The sequence below is a fragment of the Lampris incognitus genome, chromosome 17, assembly GCF_029633865.1.
Source record: "Lampris incognitus isolate fLamInc1 chromosome 17, fLamInc1.hap2, whole genome shotgun sequence".
NCBI classification, from domain to species: domain Eukaryota; kingdom Metazoa; phylum Chordata; class Actinopteri; order Lampriformes; family Lampridae; genus Lampris; species Lampris incognitus.
In genome coordinates, this window is record NC_079227.1 from 43,976,812 (window position 1) to 43,996,074 (window position 19,263).

The window sequence follows — 19,263 nt, forward strand, 5'->3', positions numbered from 1 at the left end:
GCTGTGTAGGAAGATATAGGCCAGAGTTCCATTGCTGCAATGTGAAAGCTGGCAGACCTCACACCCCCCTGACCATTACATTGACTGTACTTATCAAACATCATGTTCTACCTTGGTTGACACTCATAAAGTGACATCTTCACCATCCCTGCTTTTGCCTATCCATCTCTGACAATACTATGCCTATACCAAAATCTACTTAAAGTGCCTTGCAAAAGTATTCAACCCCCTTGACAGTCATCACTAATTTCTGGATTATAAAAACACACACATCTGTTCCTGAACAATATTATTTTTGTGAACCCATAAGCTCTAACAGTATGTTCCCAAAGCCAAAAGTAGTTATGTTTCACCCACTTATTAATAAATTAAAAACTAAAATATAGTGCTTGCATAAGTATTCAACCCCTTGTGTTTTGAAAGCTCCAAGTTTACACAAATGACAAATTTCTAAATCAAACTCAGGTAAACGCACTTGGACATATGTAGTGTGCACCTGTAAGACATTAAAGTAACGGTCCCATTTATGGGTATAAAAAGCTCTTTGTAAAGTTCATTAGCTGGGCGTGAACTCCATCAGAAAATGAAGACAAAAGGAGCATAATACTGAAGTAAAAGACAGTGATTAAAATGCAGAAGGCGGGAAAGGGATACAAAACAATATCCAAGTTTTTGGATGTCCCACGGAACACCGTTGGATCTACGGTTAGAAAGTGGAAGCTGTATCACACCACCCAGATGCTTTGTAGGACAGGCTGTCCCTCAAAGCTAAGTGTCCGAGCAAGACGTGGGCTGGTGAGGAATGCCACAGTTCACTTTGAAGGAGCTCCAGAGGTCAGTGGCTGAAACTGGAGTAAATGTGCATGAGTCAACCATATAACAGGGTGGCAAGAAAGAAGCCGTTGCTCAAAACTATGCATATAAAAGCATGCTTGGAGTTTGCTACCAAGCATGAGAGAGACTCAGTTAGGATGTGGGTCAAGGTTATGTGGTCAGATGAGACGAAAGTTGAGCTTTTTGGCCAAAATTCAAAGCATTGTATGGTGCAAACCTAACTCTGCTCATGCCCTAAGAAACACCCTCCCTACAGTGAAGCATGGCGACGGCAGAATAATGATATGGGGTTGTCCAAAGGAGCTGAATCAAGTGCAACTGGACTTGGTATATATCCGTGAAGACATTTCGCTTCTCATCCAAGAGGCTTCATCAGTTCGTGCCTTTCTGACTAGACCAAGCTAGTCTGACTGGCTGGTGATGAGACTCAGAATTTATTCTCTAGGAGTCGTTGTCAGATCTATTGATATGCGTGGCTGTTTGTGTCCCGATGTTTACCAACAGAGCCATAGATATGAGTGGCTGTTTTGTGTACCGATGTTTGGCAGCGCCCGTCGTTATCGGAGCTATTGATATGCGTGGCTCTCCTGTGCTCCGATGTACAGCCACGCCCGTCGCCATCGGAGCTATTGATTTGCATTTGTTTAGCAGCGACGGCACTGACCTATAAATAAGAGAAACCAAACAACCACTACATCGGATGGACCAACACAGAAAGCCAAACTCCTCAGGACAAGACTCAGCAGTCTATCTACACCTAAAGGAGAAGACACACTCCTTCGAGGACAGCAACATACATATTTTGGACAGAGAAGATAGATGGTTTGAAAGAGGGGTGAAGGAAGCCATGTATGCGAAACTGGAAAAACCATCCCTCAACAGAGGAGGAGGTCTGCGACACCACCTATCTCCCACTTACAATGCCGTCCTTTCATCTCTACCCAGGAGACTCAAGAAGCCTAGTCTCCAAGAACAACAGTCGGTCAATACCGGCTCCAACGACTCTCATGACCACTGAACAATGAAGTCGAGACTAACACCCCCAACGACCGTCGCTGCTAAACAAATGCAAATCAATAGCTCCGATGGCGACGGGCGCGGCTGGACATTGGAGCACAGGAGAGCCACGCATATCAATAGCTCCGATAGCGACGGGTGCGGCCAAAAATCGGTATACAAAACAGCCACTCATATCTATCGCTCCGTTAGCGACGGGCGTTAGTAAACATCGGATCACAAAGAGCCACGCATATCAATAGCTCTGACAATGACCCATAGAGGATAAATTCTGAGTTTCATCACCAGCCAGTCAGATTAGCTTGGTCTAGTCAGAAAGGCACGAACTGAGGGAGCCTCTTGGATGAGAGAAGAAACGTCTTCACGGATATATACTGTCGCGGTTTTTCTATAGCCCGGATAACTATGGATGGAGGCGGGGACTTTTAGGTGCGACAAACCGGGCTTCACCACCGTTAGCTAGATAGCTGCGCCAATGCTAGGGCTAGCCTGCTAGTTAGCCGTGTGCTAATGGGTTAGCAAGCTCACCTCGGGACCAGGGCTGGTGATGGAACAGGGCGGCGGAGCTCTAGGCGGGGCGGGAGATGGATGGCTGCTCTCCGGGGTGCGTGTCTCTCTCTCTCTCTCTGTACTCTGGCTCCGGTGTGACCGGGTGAATGTCTCTCTCAGTCTCTCTGGGGAAGCTCTCGGGGGTAGTCAGCTAGCTACAGGTACCGAGGCAGTCTGCTGCTAACACTACCACTGCTAGCCACCGTATCTACTGTCCAGCCCAGGATACGCTAGGTTTCCCTGCTCTATCCCACGCTAAGGTGACAGTCTACGATATGGTTACTAAACAGTTCTGGCGCTTTGTCTCCCCCGCGGTGTCTAATATAGTTGCGTCTGTGACAGCGCGAGCTAACCTGTGATTGGTCCTCTAGCTGCACGAGCCCAGTGCAACATTCCAAGTACATCCCCAGGCATTTCCCACTACACTGCCCCCCTCCAGCACTGCTGAGTCCCTTCAACATAAATGAACAACAGACTACAAAGATCAGTCTGATTAATCTAACACGATAAACGGGACAGAACACCCGCGAAATGAACTAGGCCCGGAACAAAGGGCGTCAAACAAATGTGGGTGGTCGCTATCCATACTGGACTCTTGTGACTAGCCTAGTAACCCCCCAAGTCAACTAGTCACGTCCGTCAAAGTTAGTCTAGGAGCCAGGCGGGCCTCCGGACTGGCCGGCCCCGTCTGGTGGTGTACGGGAGATGGGACTCAGCGGCGTCGGCTTCGTCTCCTTCTGGGTCAGGGGCGTTGGACTGCCCGCCCGGACCACAGGCTGCTGTCCCACGACGTTGGGTGATTGTCGACTCGCCTGAAGAGTAGCTGGCAGCAGTGTGTTGGAGCAGCTGGAACCGAGCCGGGGAGCCTGGTGTGCTGGGTCCTCCATCGTCGTTTGCGTGGAACAGGTCCTCCAGCCGGAGATCAAGGTCTTCATCGATCTCCTCCTGCTCTGTCACTCCTTCGTACTCCTCTGTTCTCTGCGCCCCCGGCTCCTCCATGTCAGCAATGGGAGGACCTCCTTCAGGTGTTTCCTGCGGCCCTATGGCTGGTGCTGGAGCAGACAACAGAGCATGGCGCCTCCGCTGAATCCAGACCGGCACGTCGTCTGAGAGGTAGGGTAGCAGTCGATCGTGGTGGAGGACTCTCTCCTTACGACCTTCCTGGACTCTGTACAAGACGTCTCCCATCTTCTCTGTGATGAGGCCGGGACCTCTCCACCGTGGCTTCAACTTTGGAGATCGACCCTTCTTCCTGGTGTCGTCCCGGACATAAACTAGATCTCCAGGGTGAAATGTGCGTTGTCGAGCACGTAGGTCGTGGTCCTTCTTGTTCCTGAGCTGGGCAGCACGGAGATGCTGGCGCGCCACTTCGTGGGTGTCCCGCATGTTCGCCCCCAGGTCAGCAACGTACTCGGCTGGGGAAGTGCGATGAACGTTGGCTTCCTGCACCCTCAGGGTGAGTCCTTGCGGCTGGTTGACTTCTCGCCCAAGCATCATCCGGTTTGGTGTGTAACCCGTACAGGCATGGGGTGAGCTGCGGTAAGCCCCGGCGAGGAGGTGGAGGTGTTGGTCCCACTCGCTCTGGTGTTTCCCTACGTAACAGCGGATCATTTGCAGGAGAGTTCGGTTGAACCTCTCGACTTGACCATTCGACGCAGGATGGTAGGGGGTCGTTCTGGTCTGCTTAACCTCGCTGAGTTTACGGCGCGCAGTTCCCTCAGGCAGCTCTTCACCGTAGCGGCGGCGTAACTGGGTGATGAGCGCGTGGTAGTCATCTTTTATCGGAGCCGGCTGCGCGATGACAAAAGACATGGCGTTGTCCCTCAGTCGGAGATACAAGGCGTCCAAACAGGTCTCGTCGGTCCAGCCCCTCTTTCTCGCCATCCGTTCGAATGGTCCAACGAAACTATCCCAGTCGCCCTTACCATCAAAAGTGGCGAGGAGCTTGATGTCATTTTCGTGTCCTCGGTCGGGACCTTGTGAGCTTCGGTTGCTGCTCCAACTTTGAAGGTCTCCTGTCTGGCTCTGTTGACCTCTAGAGGACCCTGCCTGCCCTCCAACGCTGTCATCCAGCAGGTTTCGGCCGCCGTTGCTGCCCAGGGACATTTGGCCACCCTGCATCCCGTCGGGGGGTGGTACTGCAGTCGCTCCATTTTTTCCACCATGACCGATCGGAGTGCTGGTAAGTGGTGCGGGCTCACTGGGTCCATTTCCTGTATAGCGCAGGGCTGCTGGGGCCGCTTTGCTGCTCGGCCTGTCTGGCGTCTCCTCGTTGCGCCGGTCGCTCAAGTTAGCCACTGCGGCCATAGCTGCTGGCAACAGGTGATCAGCGCCGTCTCGCTGTCTGGCCCCTGGGTTCTCCCGGGCCGGGGTGAACTGCGAGAGTAGGCTCATGTCTCTCACCGTTCTGCTAGTTCGTTCTCCGAGCACAGCCCCTGCCGACCCTACACCACTATCGCTTTGAGGGCCACCAGGAGAAACCCCCTGCTTCACCACTTGAGCGATGGGCGACAAACCGGGAGGCTCACCCCGGATATCCGAACGATGACGGGCCCAATCGGCGCGCTGAATGGGAGGTGTGGGGGGACGAGATCGCTTAGCCACCGCTTCCGCTAGTCCATCGATACGCGCTGTGAGGGCCTCCATCTGCATCTCTATCTGGCGTTGCATCTTAACCTGGGTCTGGCGCTCCATGTTTTCCATCCGGCGTTGTATCTGAACCTGGGTCTGGTTCATGGTTTCCATCTGTGCCAGGAGGAGCTTCATCCAGGCGTGCTCTCCGGGGTCTTCTGTCCCCACACCAGCACCATCCAGACTCAACTCAGACTGTTCTTTTACATTTTCTTTGTCCTGTGACATTTTTATTTTTCCACTGATTTACGTGACTACGGAAGAAATTACAGTGCTTCACAAAATGGCTTCTTGCTAGCTGGGTTAGCTCACAGTGTGCAGGCTGAATTATGCCGCCATGTGACCGGGGCAGGATCCTCCGGTGTTGAGATTATGGCGAATCCCAACCTTTTATCCCACTTCTGACACCACTTGTCGCGGTTTTTCTATAGCCCGGATAACTATGGATGGAGGCGGGGACTTTTAGGTGCGACAAACCGGGCTTCACCACCGTTAGCTAGATAGCTGCGCCAATGCTAGGGCTAGCCTGCTAGTTAGCTAGTTAGCCGTGTGCTAATGGGTTAGCAAGCTCACCTCGGGACCAGGGCTGGTGATGGAACAGGGCGGCGGAGCTCTAGGCGGGGCGGGAGATGGATGGCTGCTCTCCGGGGTGCGTGTCTCTCTCTCTCTCTGTACTCTGGCTCCGGTGTGACCGGGTGAATGTCTCTCTCAGTCTCTCTGGGGAAGCTCTCGGGGGTAGTCAGCTAGCTACAGGTACCGAGGCAGTCTGCTGCTAACACTACCACTGCTAGCCACCGTATCTACTGTCCAGCCCAGGATACGCTAGGTTTCCCTGCTCTATCCCACGCTAAGGTGACAGTCTACGATATGGTTACTAAACAGTTCTGGCGCTTTGTCTCCCCCGCGGTGTCTAATATAGTTGCGTCTGTGACAGCGCGAGCTAACCTGTGATTGGTCCTCTAGCTGCACGAGCCCAGTGCAACATTCCAAGTACATCCCCAGGCATTTCCCACTACAATACCAAGTCCATTTGCACTTGATTCAACTCGTTTGGATAACCATGACCTGTATGAATGAGAAAATTCACAGACATGCTATGGGGTTACTTTTCATCTGCAGGCACTAGGAACATTGTTCGAATTGAGGGAAGACTGGATGGAGCTATATAGCAAGCAAGCAACATTTTATTTATGTAGCACTTTTAAAAACAGTTACAAAGTGCTGTACACTCAATACACAAAATATGAATAAATGTCTAAAAAAAGTTGAATGAATATAAAAACATGGCATAGGGAGTAACAGACCAAGCTAAAAACACAACAAAACAGAAGTCAGGGGTGGGAATCTATAAAAAGAAGATGAGTTTTTATAAGCCGCTTAAAACAGTCCAAATATCAGCAAATCTAATGGATTGGGGAAGATTATTCCAGAGGCTTGGGGCTAAAATATGCTGTATATCCTAACTGCCTGAGTTGTATGTCTGCTTGCCTCCTAACTGCCTGCTATACTGTCCCATTAATTGTGCCGTCTGTTGTAATTAACTGTCCACTGTCTAATCCTGCTGATACTGTATGCTGCCAATACCATTAATGCTTTATTGTGTTGTATGTTGCCATTGGATGTGTCGTATGTAGCCACCACTGCTTACGTGTGTTAACCAACTCCTGGGTTATTCCATATTTGCTGCTACTGCTCTACTGTGTGTGTACGTGTGTGCTATGTCTTACCTGTTGCTATATGTCAGCCTTGTTCCTCTGCACACGTAAGTATGACCACTATGCATGTTTTGTTGTACTGATTGTGATGTCCACATCTGTGTACTTGGCTTTTCATGTCACTGCTGTTCCTTGTTTTTACCTCTCTTTATTTTACTCCCCATCCCCTTCCCCTAGGGGGCACTTACCCCCAACATAGGCCGTTATTGTAAATAAGAGTTTGCTCTTAATTAACTTGCCTATTAAAATAAAGGTCGATGATGATGAAAACTGCAAAGGCGTAGTCACCTTTTGTTTGAGGTTTGAGGATCGGAGTGGTCAGGAAATGGAATGAGAAGATCAGAAATATAACTGGAGCCAAGATCATGCAGTGCACTTTAAATGGAATCAATAAGATCTTAGATTATTTTGAATTTTACAGGAAGCAAATGGAGGGATGCAAGAATAGGGATAATATGGGACCTACGGCTAGTTGTAGTTAGTAGTCTAGTTCTGGTTAGTAGTCTTGCAGCTGCATTCTGAACCAACTGTGGACAATTTAAAGTAGCTTGGTTGAGGCCAAAGTAGAGGGAATTACAGTACTATAGACAGGAGAAAATGAATTAATTTTTCAATATCCGTAAAAGAAAAAAATATTTCTGATTTTTTGCAATATTTTGTAGTTGAAGAAAACAGGATTGGACAAGCTTAGTAACATGGTGATCGAAAGACATTCTGATCAAGGATGATACCAAGATTGTTAGCGGTAAGATTGATGTTTGAACGAAGTGAACCAATAAACTAGTCAACTGCAGTGGCAAAGTTCTCAAGACCAATTGAGAACTTCAGTTTTGTCGGGGTTTAGATGGAGGAAATTAAAAACAAGACTATAAAGTCCGTATCAGAGTTTAGATTCTTCGGTGTAACAATGGATGACAAACTGACATGGAAATCTCATATATCATATGTAAAAACAAAGGTTTCTAAGAATATTTCTGTTTTGAACAAAGCAAAATACCTGTTAAATCACAAGGTAATTCGAATTCTGTACTGTCCACTTATTTTGCCATATTTTAGTTACTGTGTGGAAGTGTGGGGCAACACGTATATGAGCAACATAAAGCTATTGTTTATATTACAGAAAAGAGCAGTAAGAATTATCCATGAAGTGGATCCAAGGGAACACACCGACGGACTGTTTATCAAGTCAAGATTAATGAAACTTAAAGATTTAGTTGAGTTACAGCCATTGTTTTTCCAAGATGGCGGCGCGCTGGACGTAGCGGCTACTGCGTTTCCCTGTTCAGTGCCATGTTTTCTTTGTTATTGACACGTTTTAAGTTTACTTACAAGTGTAGGTCCTGCGCTCTTCTACAGCCGTCAGGAACTTTTAAACCTCAGAACGGATTACTCACTTCCCTCCACCATCACGGACAACTCCCCCATCCATATTATCCGCTCACCGGCCTCGCAGTGGAAACACTGCCCCCGTCGGCAACGTAAACAAAAGAGGGGGAAACGTGGCGGGTTACATGCTATGCTAAGTAGCGCTCCCTTCAAAGTTTCCCTCCCCAGCATCTTCATGGCTAATGTCCGATCGTTAGCTAACAAAATGGACGAGATAAGACTCAGGCTGTCCTCCCAGAAAAGGCTGCAGAACTGCTGTCTGCTGATGTTTACGGAGACTTGGCTCAACAGCAACATAGCCGACTCGGCAGTCGAGCTAGCGGGCCGCACAGCCTTCCGGGCCGACAGGACAGCGGACTCCGGCAAGATCCGGGGAGGAGGTTTGAGTATTTATGTCAATAACTCTTGGTGCAACAATATAAAGATCGTTGAAAGGCATTGCTCTGCTGATCTGGAGCTCCTTATGATTCAGTGCAGGCCTTTTTACCTGCCCAGGGAGCTAACAGCCATTACCATTGCCGCTGTATACATCTCCCAACACGCTAATGCTAAGGAAGCACTTAAGCAGCTACAATGTGCCATCAGCAGACAACAGACCAAACACCCGGACAATGCCTTTATCATAGGTGGTGATTTTAATCAGGCAAACCTCAGGGCTGTATTGCCCAAATTCCATCAGCATGTCTCCTGCCCCACTAGGGGACAAAACACCCTGGACCATCTCTATACAAACATCGAGGACTCATACAAAGCTACTCCCTGCCCTCAGCTGGGGCATTCTGACCACCTCTGCCTGTTCCTGGTACCAGCCTACAAACCCCTAATAAAAAGGGTCAAGCCAGCAGTAAAGACAATCACTGTCTGGCCAGAAGGAGCAGTCTCTGAACTCCAGGACTGTTTTGAAAACACAGACTGGAGTATTTTTGCACATTCAGCTACCCAGGGCTCCCATATAGACATTAATGAACAAACATCTGCCATACTAGCCTACATTAACTTTTGCACTGAGAGTGTCACAACAAAAAAATCAGTCCGCACCTTTCCAAACCAGAAACCCTGGATGACCAGTGAGGTCCGGCAGCTGCTGAAAGTCCGGGATGCAGCGTTCAAGTCAGGTAACTGAGGCCTACAGCGCAGCCAGATCCAACCTCAAAAAGGGCATCAGAACAGCCAAACATAAATATTCCCTACGAATAGAGGACCACTTTCACAATAACCCTGATACCCTGCGAATGTGGCAAGGCATTCAGTCCATCACAGACTACAAAAGCTCTAATCGCGGCCCCACTGTTCATGATGGCTCCCTGCCAGACAAGCTAAATAATTTCTATGCCTGCTTTGACAAGAACAATACTGACCCAGCCACAAAAATCCCCAGCCACCCAGAAAACCAGGTGCTCGCCGCTCCGGTGGCCAAGCGGAATAACCCGCCTTTCTTGCAACCCACTCGTCATGTGGCTGGGAGGTTCGTATCCGAGACTCGCCGTAACCGGTCACGGCCAGAGCATCCACGGGGTAAGGCATTCATTAGGCCACCCTTACCCAAGGGATAGTGGGTGTAGATCAGTGTAGTGTTCGGGGACTCATCGTTCTCCAGCGACCCCTCTGGCCCACCCGGGCGCCTGCAGCCAAGCAACCGAAAGCATTATCCCTACGCCTCCTTCACGGCCTGAAGGTGATGAAATCCATGCGAGGCTTCAGCGTGTAAAATAGCGAGAGCAGCCGACACGAGTTTGAAGGAAGCTGGTGTTATGACTATCCCCTTCCTGTGGAAACGTGAGCCAGGGGAGTAATTCGACAAGAGTTACGGCCATATGCCATTGGGTTAATCGGGTGGGATAAGGGGAAAAACTAGAAATAAATTTATAAAAAAAAAAACACAAAAAAAACAGGTGCTCACTCCATTAGCCACAGAGGTCAGAGAACCACTGCGCAGAGTGAACACACGGAAGGCTGCCGGACCAGACGGCATACCGGGTTGGGTCTACCAGGAATGTGCCGACCAGATGGCTGAGGTCTTCACACCTGTATTTAACCTCTCACTCTCCCAATCTAAAGTCCCGGCTTGCTTTAAGACCACCTCTATCATTCCTGTCTCCAAGAAACCAACATCCACATGTCTGAATGACTACCGACCCATAGCACTCACCGCCATTGCCATGAAGTGCTTTGAGAGACTGGTTCTGGCTCACATCAAAAACATTATCCCCCCCCCCACATTTGACCCACATCAGTTCGCCTACCGTCCCAAAAGGTCTACTGAGGATGCCATTGCGACTGCCCTGCACGTTGCTCTGACCCACCTTGAATTTAACAACACATACATCCGGATGCTGTTTATAGATTACAGCTCTGCCTTCAACACTATCATCCCCGCCAAACTAACCACCAAACTCCTCTCCATTGGCCTCAACCCCTCCCTCTGTAACTGGATCCTGGACTTCCTGACCAACAGTCCTCAGTCTGTTAGGTTAGGTGACCACACCTCCTTCACCCTGAGCCTCAGCACAGGTGCCCCTCAAGGCTGTGTTCTGAGCCCCATCCTTTTCGCCCTCTTTACCCACGACTGCCTGCCAACTCACCCTTCAAATGTTATAGTTAAGTTTGCAGATAACACCACAGTCATTGGCCGTATCACCAACAATGACGAGATGGCCTACAGAGACGACTTTGAGCACCTCACATCATGGTGTACTACCAACAATCTTGTCCTTAATGTGCAGAAGACAAAGGAGCTGATTTTGGACTTCAGGTCGTCTAGAAGCTGCAGCCACTCCCCCATACACATCAATGGGGTGGAAGTGGAGCGTGTTTCCAGCTTTAAATTCCTTGGAGTCCACATCAGCGAGGACCTTTCGTGGACATTAAACACCCAAGCCCTTGTGAAAAAGGCCCAACAACGCCTGCATTTCCTGAGGAGCGCCTGTCTACCCCCCAAAATTCTCACCAACTTCTACCACTGCACCATAGAGAGCATCCTGACCATCTGCATCTCAGTGTGGTACGGCAACAGCACCTCAGTAGACCAGAAAGCTCTGCAGCGGATCGTCAAGGCGGCCCAGCATATCACCGGTACCCAGCTCCCAGCCATAAAAGATATTTATCACAAACGCTGCCTTCGAAGGGGTCCGAGCATCAGCAGAGATCCCACCCACCCCAACCATGGACTGTTCTCCCCTCTGCGCTCTGGGAGGCGCTACAGGAGCCTCCGAGCCTGCACTACCAGGCTCAAAAACAGCTTCTTTCCACAAGCTGTTGCCCACCTGAACGTGGCTACCCACTGAATGTCTGCAGATATTTTAAATATTTTGTACTCCAGCTCTTTTTGTAACTTATTTTTAGCTTTTGGTCTTCATGTGTGTATATCTTATATTGTGTTTGCTGTGTCTGTCTTGCACTGTTTCGTGAAGCCACAGCCCTCACATTTCATTTTTAACATGTGCCTGCACATTGTTTTTAATGACAATAAATTGAATTAATTTGAATTGAATTGTTAGTTATGTACAGGGCAAAAAGCAGAGTATTACCAGACGATTTACAGAAATTGTTTTTAGTTCAGAGGACGAGGACCATAGAAGGAAATTTAATTTTAAACATCAGTATGCACGTACTACTTTAAAGCAGATATGTGGCGTCAAACTATGGAATTCTTTAGAGAAGGATCTAAAGGGTTGTATAAATATATTTCAGTTCAAGAAAATGTATAAGGAAATAATAATTACACAATAATGGAGTTGTCAGTTAATGGGTTTTCAGTTGATGGTGAATTATTGTGTATGGCTTTTTGGTTCTTTTTAATTTCTCATGTTGCTGTAAGTATTATATTAGTTGTTTAGTAACTGACTGACAGAACATCTATTCTGTTGTTTATTTAGGTTTGAGTAAGGGGCAGGTAAAATAAGAATTTTCTTCTCCCTGCTCCTTTTCAATCATGGAATGTATAAATTGATTTGTGTTCGACTATGAATTGCTTGTTTCTGTCTGGAGCTGTGCATTACCATGAGTGGATTAAATGATAATGAAATGAAAGGGAAATCCAGTCTTTGGTGGCAGCTAAGCAATCATGGAGCATGGCGGGAGGACAGTTGATTCAGGTTATTGGGTTTGGCAGAGAAATAGATCTGAGTAGCATGTCTTGAAAGTGATAAACCAATTTAACGCTGTACCAGAAACGCCAACCCAGTTCTCCAACCTATCAAGTAAAATGGCATCAAAGGCAGCAGATAAATATGGGAGAATAAGAACAGTGTATTCACCTTTGTCAGCCTGCATAAGAATGTCATTGGACACTTAATAATGCAGTCTCAGTACTATGTTTGTGACAAAAGCTGGATTGAAGTTTACAAATACAAGGAAATATTCGAAGAAAACCTGTTGCTGTCTGCCGTAAAACTGAAGCTTGGGAGAAGGTTGACCTTCCAGCAGGACAGTGATCTTAAGCACAAGGCTAAAGCAACAATGGCATGGCTCAGTGGCCAAGTCAAAGTCTGGACCTCAACCCCACTGAAAAGCTGTGGCACAGACTGAAAATCGCAGTCCAGAGACGCCATCCCACCAACCTGCAATAGCTGTAAAAATTTTGCCAAGAATGGGCAAAAATTACTCCAGAAGAATGTGCAAAGCTTGTATATACTTACCCCAAGAGAATCATGGCTGTTATTGCTGTCACAACAGGAGCAGGAAGAGGACAATGGTGCAGACAGCGGAGACAAACTGGGCTAGAACAAGGTTTTATTAAACAAGAACTTGCAGGTACAGACAGCAGGGAAGGCTCGCAACAGGACATGTCACGTCCGGTGACCAAGAGTCCGCGTCTCTGTGAGTGTCTCTGTGAGACGATCCGATGAGAAGCCCGGCCATCCAGGGGGAATATATACACAGGGGAGCCAATCAGGGAGACTGGATGCAGGTGTGCAGGACAGGGCAAGAACAGGCAAGCCAATCGGAGAACGGGGAGAGCGATTGGGCACAGGTGTGCAGGACAGGGCAGGAACCGTACAGCCAATCGGAGAAAGGGGAACAAGTGAGTGAAGCCGGGCAATCAGGGTCACTCAGGCAAACGGGCGCAGGTGAATCGAAACACCAATCAGGGGATGGGGACGGGCGAGCCCCGATGACCCAGATCACACACCCATGACAATTGCAGCAAAAGGGTACTCAACAAAGTATTGATATGTGAGGGTTAAATACTTACGCAAGTGCTATAGTTTAGTTTTTAATTCATGTTAAAAAAGTCAGCGAAACATATCTTATTTTGGCTTTGGGAACATCTGTTAGAGTTTATGGGTTCACAAAAATAATATTGCTCAGGAACAGATGTGTGAGTATTGTAGCGAATTCGGGAGGGGGGCACCACCACAGACGGGACGCGAACCCGTGTTTCCCACACCACAAGCGACAACGTTAGCCAGCCGATTAAAGGGTCCGACCCCTACCCCCCTCTTTCGGGAAGCGCTGGACTTACCATCCCACTTCTGACACCAATGTAGCGAATTCAGGGGGGCAGCCCGGGTACCGCCACAGCCGGGACGCGAACCCTTGTCTCCCACTCCGCAAGCGACAACGTTAACCAGTAGACTAAAGGGTCCGACCCGTTAGTCAAGGAGCAACGTGTCTACTTATCCATGCACGTTACAATCTTTTATAATCCAGAATTTAGTGATGACTGTCAAGGGGGCTAAATAGTTTTGCAAGGCACCTTATGGTAGCATGGTTAGGCTAGATGTTCTGCACATCACCCAGAAATACTGCTGGACCTCCACTAATACCACAATGAATAGTGTAACGTACACGAATAAGTAGACACGTTAGCCCTTGGCTAACGGTTTGGACCCTTTAGTCAACTGGTTAACATAGTCGCCCGTGGTGCGGGAGACCCGGCTGCGGCGGTTCCCGGCTGCCCCTGCATTCGCTACAGTATTGTTTCTTAATTATAGTTAGGATGCAACTGCAACTGCTTAATATTGTGCACTTTTTTGTGTTGGATTCCACTCAACTTTCCAACAAATGTAAATTTAATTACAGAAAATGAAATTAATATTAAGAAAAAATGTTTGAAAATGTGTCAGATGTTTAAGATAGGTGAATGGCATGAATAATTATCATGTTTACAGTTTTTTTTAGACTTGCTGTCTATCTACCTATTTGCCAAAGCAAAAGTTTCAAATTTCATTTTTACATTTCCCCCTTTTGCCCTCCTGCTTTGCTCTTCTTGCAGTCGTGTTTTTACCCTGCATTAATAATTAACCACTTTGCCTTTCTCTCCCCTTCTTCATTCAGCTGGTGTTGACAGTAGGCCTACTGGCAGTGGTAGTGTACCTCTACACAGTAGTGGCCTTCAACTTTTTCAGAAAGTTCTACAACAAGAGCGAAGATGGAGAATCGCCAGATATGAAGTGTGATGACATGTTGACAGTGAGTAGAGGAATGGGACAGAACGCATTAGCCTAGTTTGTTCATTGCATGAGACTGACTAAAACATAACAATAAGTAATGGTGGAAGATGATTAATCTCACGAGGTCTGAAACATTAAAATTAAATTGGCTAACCATTTAATTGTTTTTAAAAAATATCAAAATAAGGATAACAAGCAATGACAACAAGTGAAATATAGCCACAAGCAGCGAGTCCGTAGTTTAAGACAACACAGACCATTAGAGGTGTAAAGCAGACAGCTTAATTGTGAGTGAGAGAGTTGAGAATTGAGAAGTGACATAGAAAACATGGCGGCGCGTGTAGACGCAGTGACCTCACCGGACCAAACAACTCGGCGTTTTTGTTTTCTAATGTGTCTGACACTGCGAGAAAGAATGTCAACTCTATTGGGAAGCACAATTACAGGGGCCAGCGCCCACCATACCCCTCTGACCATCAATGGTATGGACGCGGAGAGAGCCAGTAGTGTTAAGTTCCTGGGAGTTCACATCACAGAAGACCTCTCCTGGTCCTCACATGTCACTGCGCTCTCCAAAAAGGCCCAGCAGCATCTTCACTTCCTGCAGTGTCTGAAGAAGGCGAGCCTCCCCCCACCCATCCTCATCACATTCTACAGAGGCACCATAGAGAGCATTCTGACCAGCTGTATCGCTGTCTGGCATGAGAACCGCAAGGCCTTCGACCGCAAATCGCTACAGCAGATAGTGAAGACAGCTGGAAAGATCATAGGAACTGCTCTCCCATCCATACAGGCCATCTATGATGCACGGTGTACCCGGAAGGCTCTCAGCATCATGAAGGACCCCACCCATCCTTCTCACATCCACTTCATCCTACTACCCTCTGGCAGGAGGTACCGGAGCATCCGTGCTGCCTCCACCAGACTATGCAACAGTTTCATTCCTCAGGCTGTGAGGATCCTCAACAACCTGAACACTTAGACCTTCCACAAAATGACTTTTTGACCGTCTTCCTCACTGTCCGTGTCAGGTGTGCTTGTGATGCTTAGGTCTTTTTGCTTTTAATGCACTTTTTGTTTTTAATATTTATTGTGTGTTATTTGTTTTTATGGGACACTATGGTCGTTGTGAAACATAAATTTGTTCCTTTGTATGTGTGAGACATGCATATGAGGAAATGACAATAAAAGTAGTCCAAGTCTTAAGTTAATTAAAATATACACCAAGTTTGGTGATGTTTGGAAAAAATGTCATTGATTTATGACCAAATTTGCAATATGCCAATGCGGCTGTTTGGAACTGGTGGCGCCCCCTATCAAGAAATTTTAAAATAGTTTTACACACATGGTTCAACATTGGGCGACACGGTGGCCCAGTGGTTAGCACTGTTGCCTCCCAGCAAGAAGGTGCTGGGTTTGAACCCCCAGGCCTCCCCAGGTCCTTTCTGTGAGGAGTTTGTATGTTCTCCCCGTGTCTGTGTGGTTTTCCCTCGGGTGCTCTGGTTTCCTCCCAACATCAAAGACATGTATATTAGGGTTGATATGCCTGTCTGTGCCCCTGACCGAGGCTATAGGAAGAAATGACTGGAGTTGGTCGCAAGCGCTTACACGGCGGCTGCCCACTGCTCCTATCTACACAGCTAGGATAGGTTAAATGCAGAGAGTGAATTTCGTTGCATGTATGTACAATGAAAAATAGTGTATTCTATTCTTCTATTGTTTTGAAACATATCCTTTGAGTTTTGTCATGATTGGACAAATCCTTTCTGATTTATAGTCTTTGTGTTATAATGCGCTAGTTCTTTTGCATTTGTAGCGCCCCTAGTAGTTGATTTGAATGAAACATTCAGAGTATTTTTCAGGTACTTATGTGGACATATCCTCCAAGTTTTGTGGTGATTGGCCCAACGGTTGTTGACTTTGGTCTATTTATGTGCTGAGCCATGCCCTTTTGAAGTTTATTGGTCAATATCTTGAAAACCAAATAATTGATGCAACTTTTAATGAGCTGACAATGACGATCCACAGAAAGTTGGTAAAAATCGGACCTACGATTTAGGAGGAGATGTCAAAAATTTGTTTTTGAAAATTGTCAAAATGGGGGGAAATCTAGTCAGGTGGATTTTAGTGGATAAATATGTAGAGTGGGGATAGATGGATATCTGTACCAAGTTTTATGTAACTATGTTTTATGGCATAGGAATCGTGACTTTTCAAAGTAAGTATAGTGCCCCCATCAGGCTAATTGGGGTCATGTTTCTTGTTTAGCATTTCCACATCAATGAATGGAAAAAATCTTTTATATCTTCTATTTACCATCTCACAGAAATTTGCGCAAAAATTTCTGAAGAAAAATAATTCAAGCCGACATAGGCAATTAGGAGTTCAAATCTTCAACAGCTTCATTAAAAATATACACCAAGTTTGATTATGTTTGGACAAAATGGCATTGATTTATGACCAAATTTGTGCCATGCACAAATTTCGTCATAAATGAACTGGTTGTGCCTCCGATTGAGCGATTTCAAAATATTACACATGTAGTTCAATCAGAATCAGAATGAAGTTTATTGGCCATGTAGGTTTACATGAAATTTGACTCTAGTTTTGTGGCTCTCTCAGTGTACTTAACATAGAGTAACAACACAACAATCTTCAGATATATACACAAAGATTGACTTATACAGGTGAAATAAGAGGCAATGAGGTGCAATGGTACAGAGAATATATCAGAGATGCTGAAATAGATGTTAGGTTACTTAAATGCACATACAATGCATCCAGAAAGTATTCACACCCCTTCACTTTCCCCACATTTTGTTATGCTACAGCCTTATTCCAAAATGGATTAAATTCCTTTTTTTTCCTCATCAATCTACACACAATACCTCATAATGACAAAGTGAAAAAGGTTTTGTAGAAATTTTTGCAAATTTATTAAAAAAAAAACTAAAATATTGCATGTACATAAGTATTCACACCCTTTGCTATGACACTCAAAATTGAGCTCAGGTTCATCCTGTTTCCACCAATCATCCTTGAGATGTTTCTACATCTTGATTGGAGTCCACCTGTAGTAAATTCAATGGATTGGACATGATTTGGAAAGGCACACACCTGTCTATATAAGGTCCCACTGTTGACAGTGCATGTCAGAGCAGAAACCAAGCCATGAAGTCAAAGGAATTGTGTGCGGACCTCCGAGACAGGATTGTATCGAGGCACAGATCTGGGGAAGGGTACAAAAAAATTTCTACAGCTTTGAAGGTCCCGAAGAGCACAGTGGTCTCCATCATTCGTAAATGGAAGAAGTTTGGATCCACCAGGACTCTTTCTAGAGCTGGCTGCCCAGCCAAACTGAGCAATCGGGGGACAAGGGCCTTGGCCAGGGAGGTGACCAAGAACCTGATGGTCACTCTGACAGAGCTCCAGCGTTCCTCTGTGGAGATGGGTGAACCTTCCAGAAGGACAACCATCTCTGCAGCACTCCGCCAATCAGGCCTTTATGGTAGAGTGGCCAGACGGAAGCCTCTGTTCAGTAAAAGGCACATGACAGCCCGCTTGGAGTTTGCCAGAAAGCACCTAAAAGACTCTCAGACCATGAGAAACAAGATTCTCTCATCTGATGAAACCAAGATTGAACTCTTTGGTCTGAATGCCAAACGTCATGTCTGGAGAAAACCAGGCACCTCTCATCACCTTGGTAATACCATCCCTACAGCAAAGCATGGTGGTGGCAGCATCATGCTGTGGGGACGTTCTTCAGCGGCAGGAACTGGGAGACTAGTCAGGATCGAGGGAAAGATGAGTGGAGCAAGGTACAGAGAGAGATCCTTGATGAAAACCTGCTCCAGAGCGCTCAGGACCTCAGACTGGGGCGAAGGTTTACCTTTCAACACGACAACGACCCTAAGCACAGCCAAGACAACGAAGGAGTGGCTTCAGGACAAGTCTGTGACTGTCCTTGAGTGGCCCAGCCAGAGCCCAGACTTGAACCCCATTGAACATCTCTGGAAAGACCTGAAAATAGCTGTGCAGCAATGCTCCCCATCTAACCTTACAGAGCTCGAGAGGATCTGCAGAGAAGAATGGGAGAAATACCCCAAATATAGGTGTACCAAGCTTGTAGCTTCATACCCAAGAAGACTTGAGGCTGTAATCGCTGCCAAGGGTGCCTCAACCAAGTACTGAGTAAAGGGTGTGAATACTTATGTACATGCAATATTTTAGTTTTTAATTTTAATAGATTTGCAAAAATTTCTAGAAAACCTTTTTCACTTTGTCATTATGGGGTGTTGTGTGTAGATTGATGAGAAAAAAAAGGAATTTAATCCATTTTGGAATAAGGCTGTAACATAACAAAATGTGGGGAAAGTGAAGGGGTGTGAATACTTTCCGGATGCACTGTACATACCTGAGGTAGATGAACATGATAGAACGTACCAGTATGTACATTTGTAATGTACATTTCACAGTACAGTATATACAAAATGGTTGGATTTATTTCACAATATTAAGCGTTCATTGAATGACAGCCTGCGGTAAGAACCTTTTTATACCTGGGTACACCTTTTTTTTGGTGTACAGAGCTCTGTAATGCCTACCAGAAGGGAAGGAGTTGGAACAGGTTGTGACCAGGATATGATAGGTCTGCAGTGATGTTGCCTGCCCATTACCTGAGTCTGGATATGTATATAGGTCCTGAATGGAGAGCAGGTTGGCACCAGTGATTTTCT

General features: G+C 46.7%; 1 protein-coding gene across 1 annotated transcript in view; it reads left to right on the forward strand.

Moving 5' to 3' along the window:
• Window positions 1-19,263, forward strand: part of ryr2a (ryanodine receptor 2a (cardiac)) — a 1,161,183-nt gene that overhangs the window by 1,060,744 nt on the left and 81,176 nt on the right. The window contains 1 exon segment of the mRNA XM_056296806.1: window positions 14,412-14,546. Within this exon segment, the coding sequence (XP_056152781.1) occupies window positions 14,412-14,546 (135 nt within the window).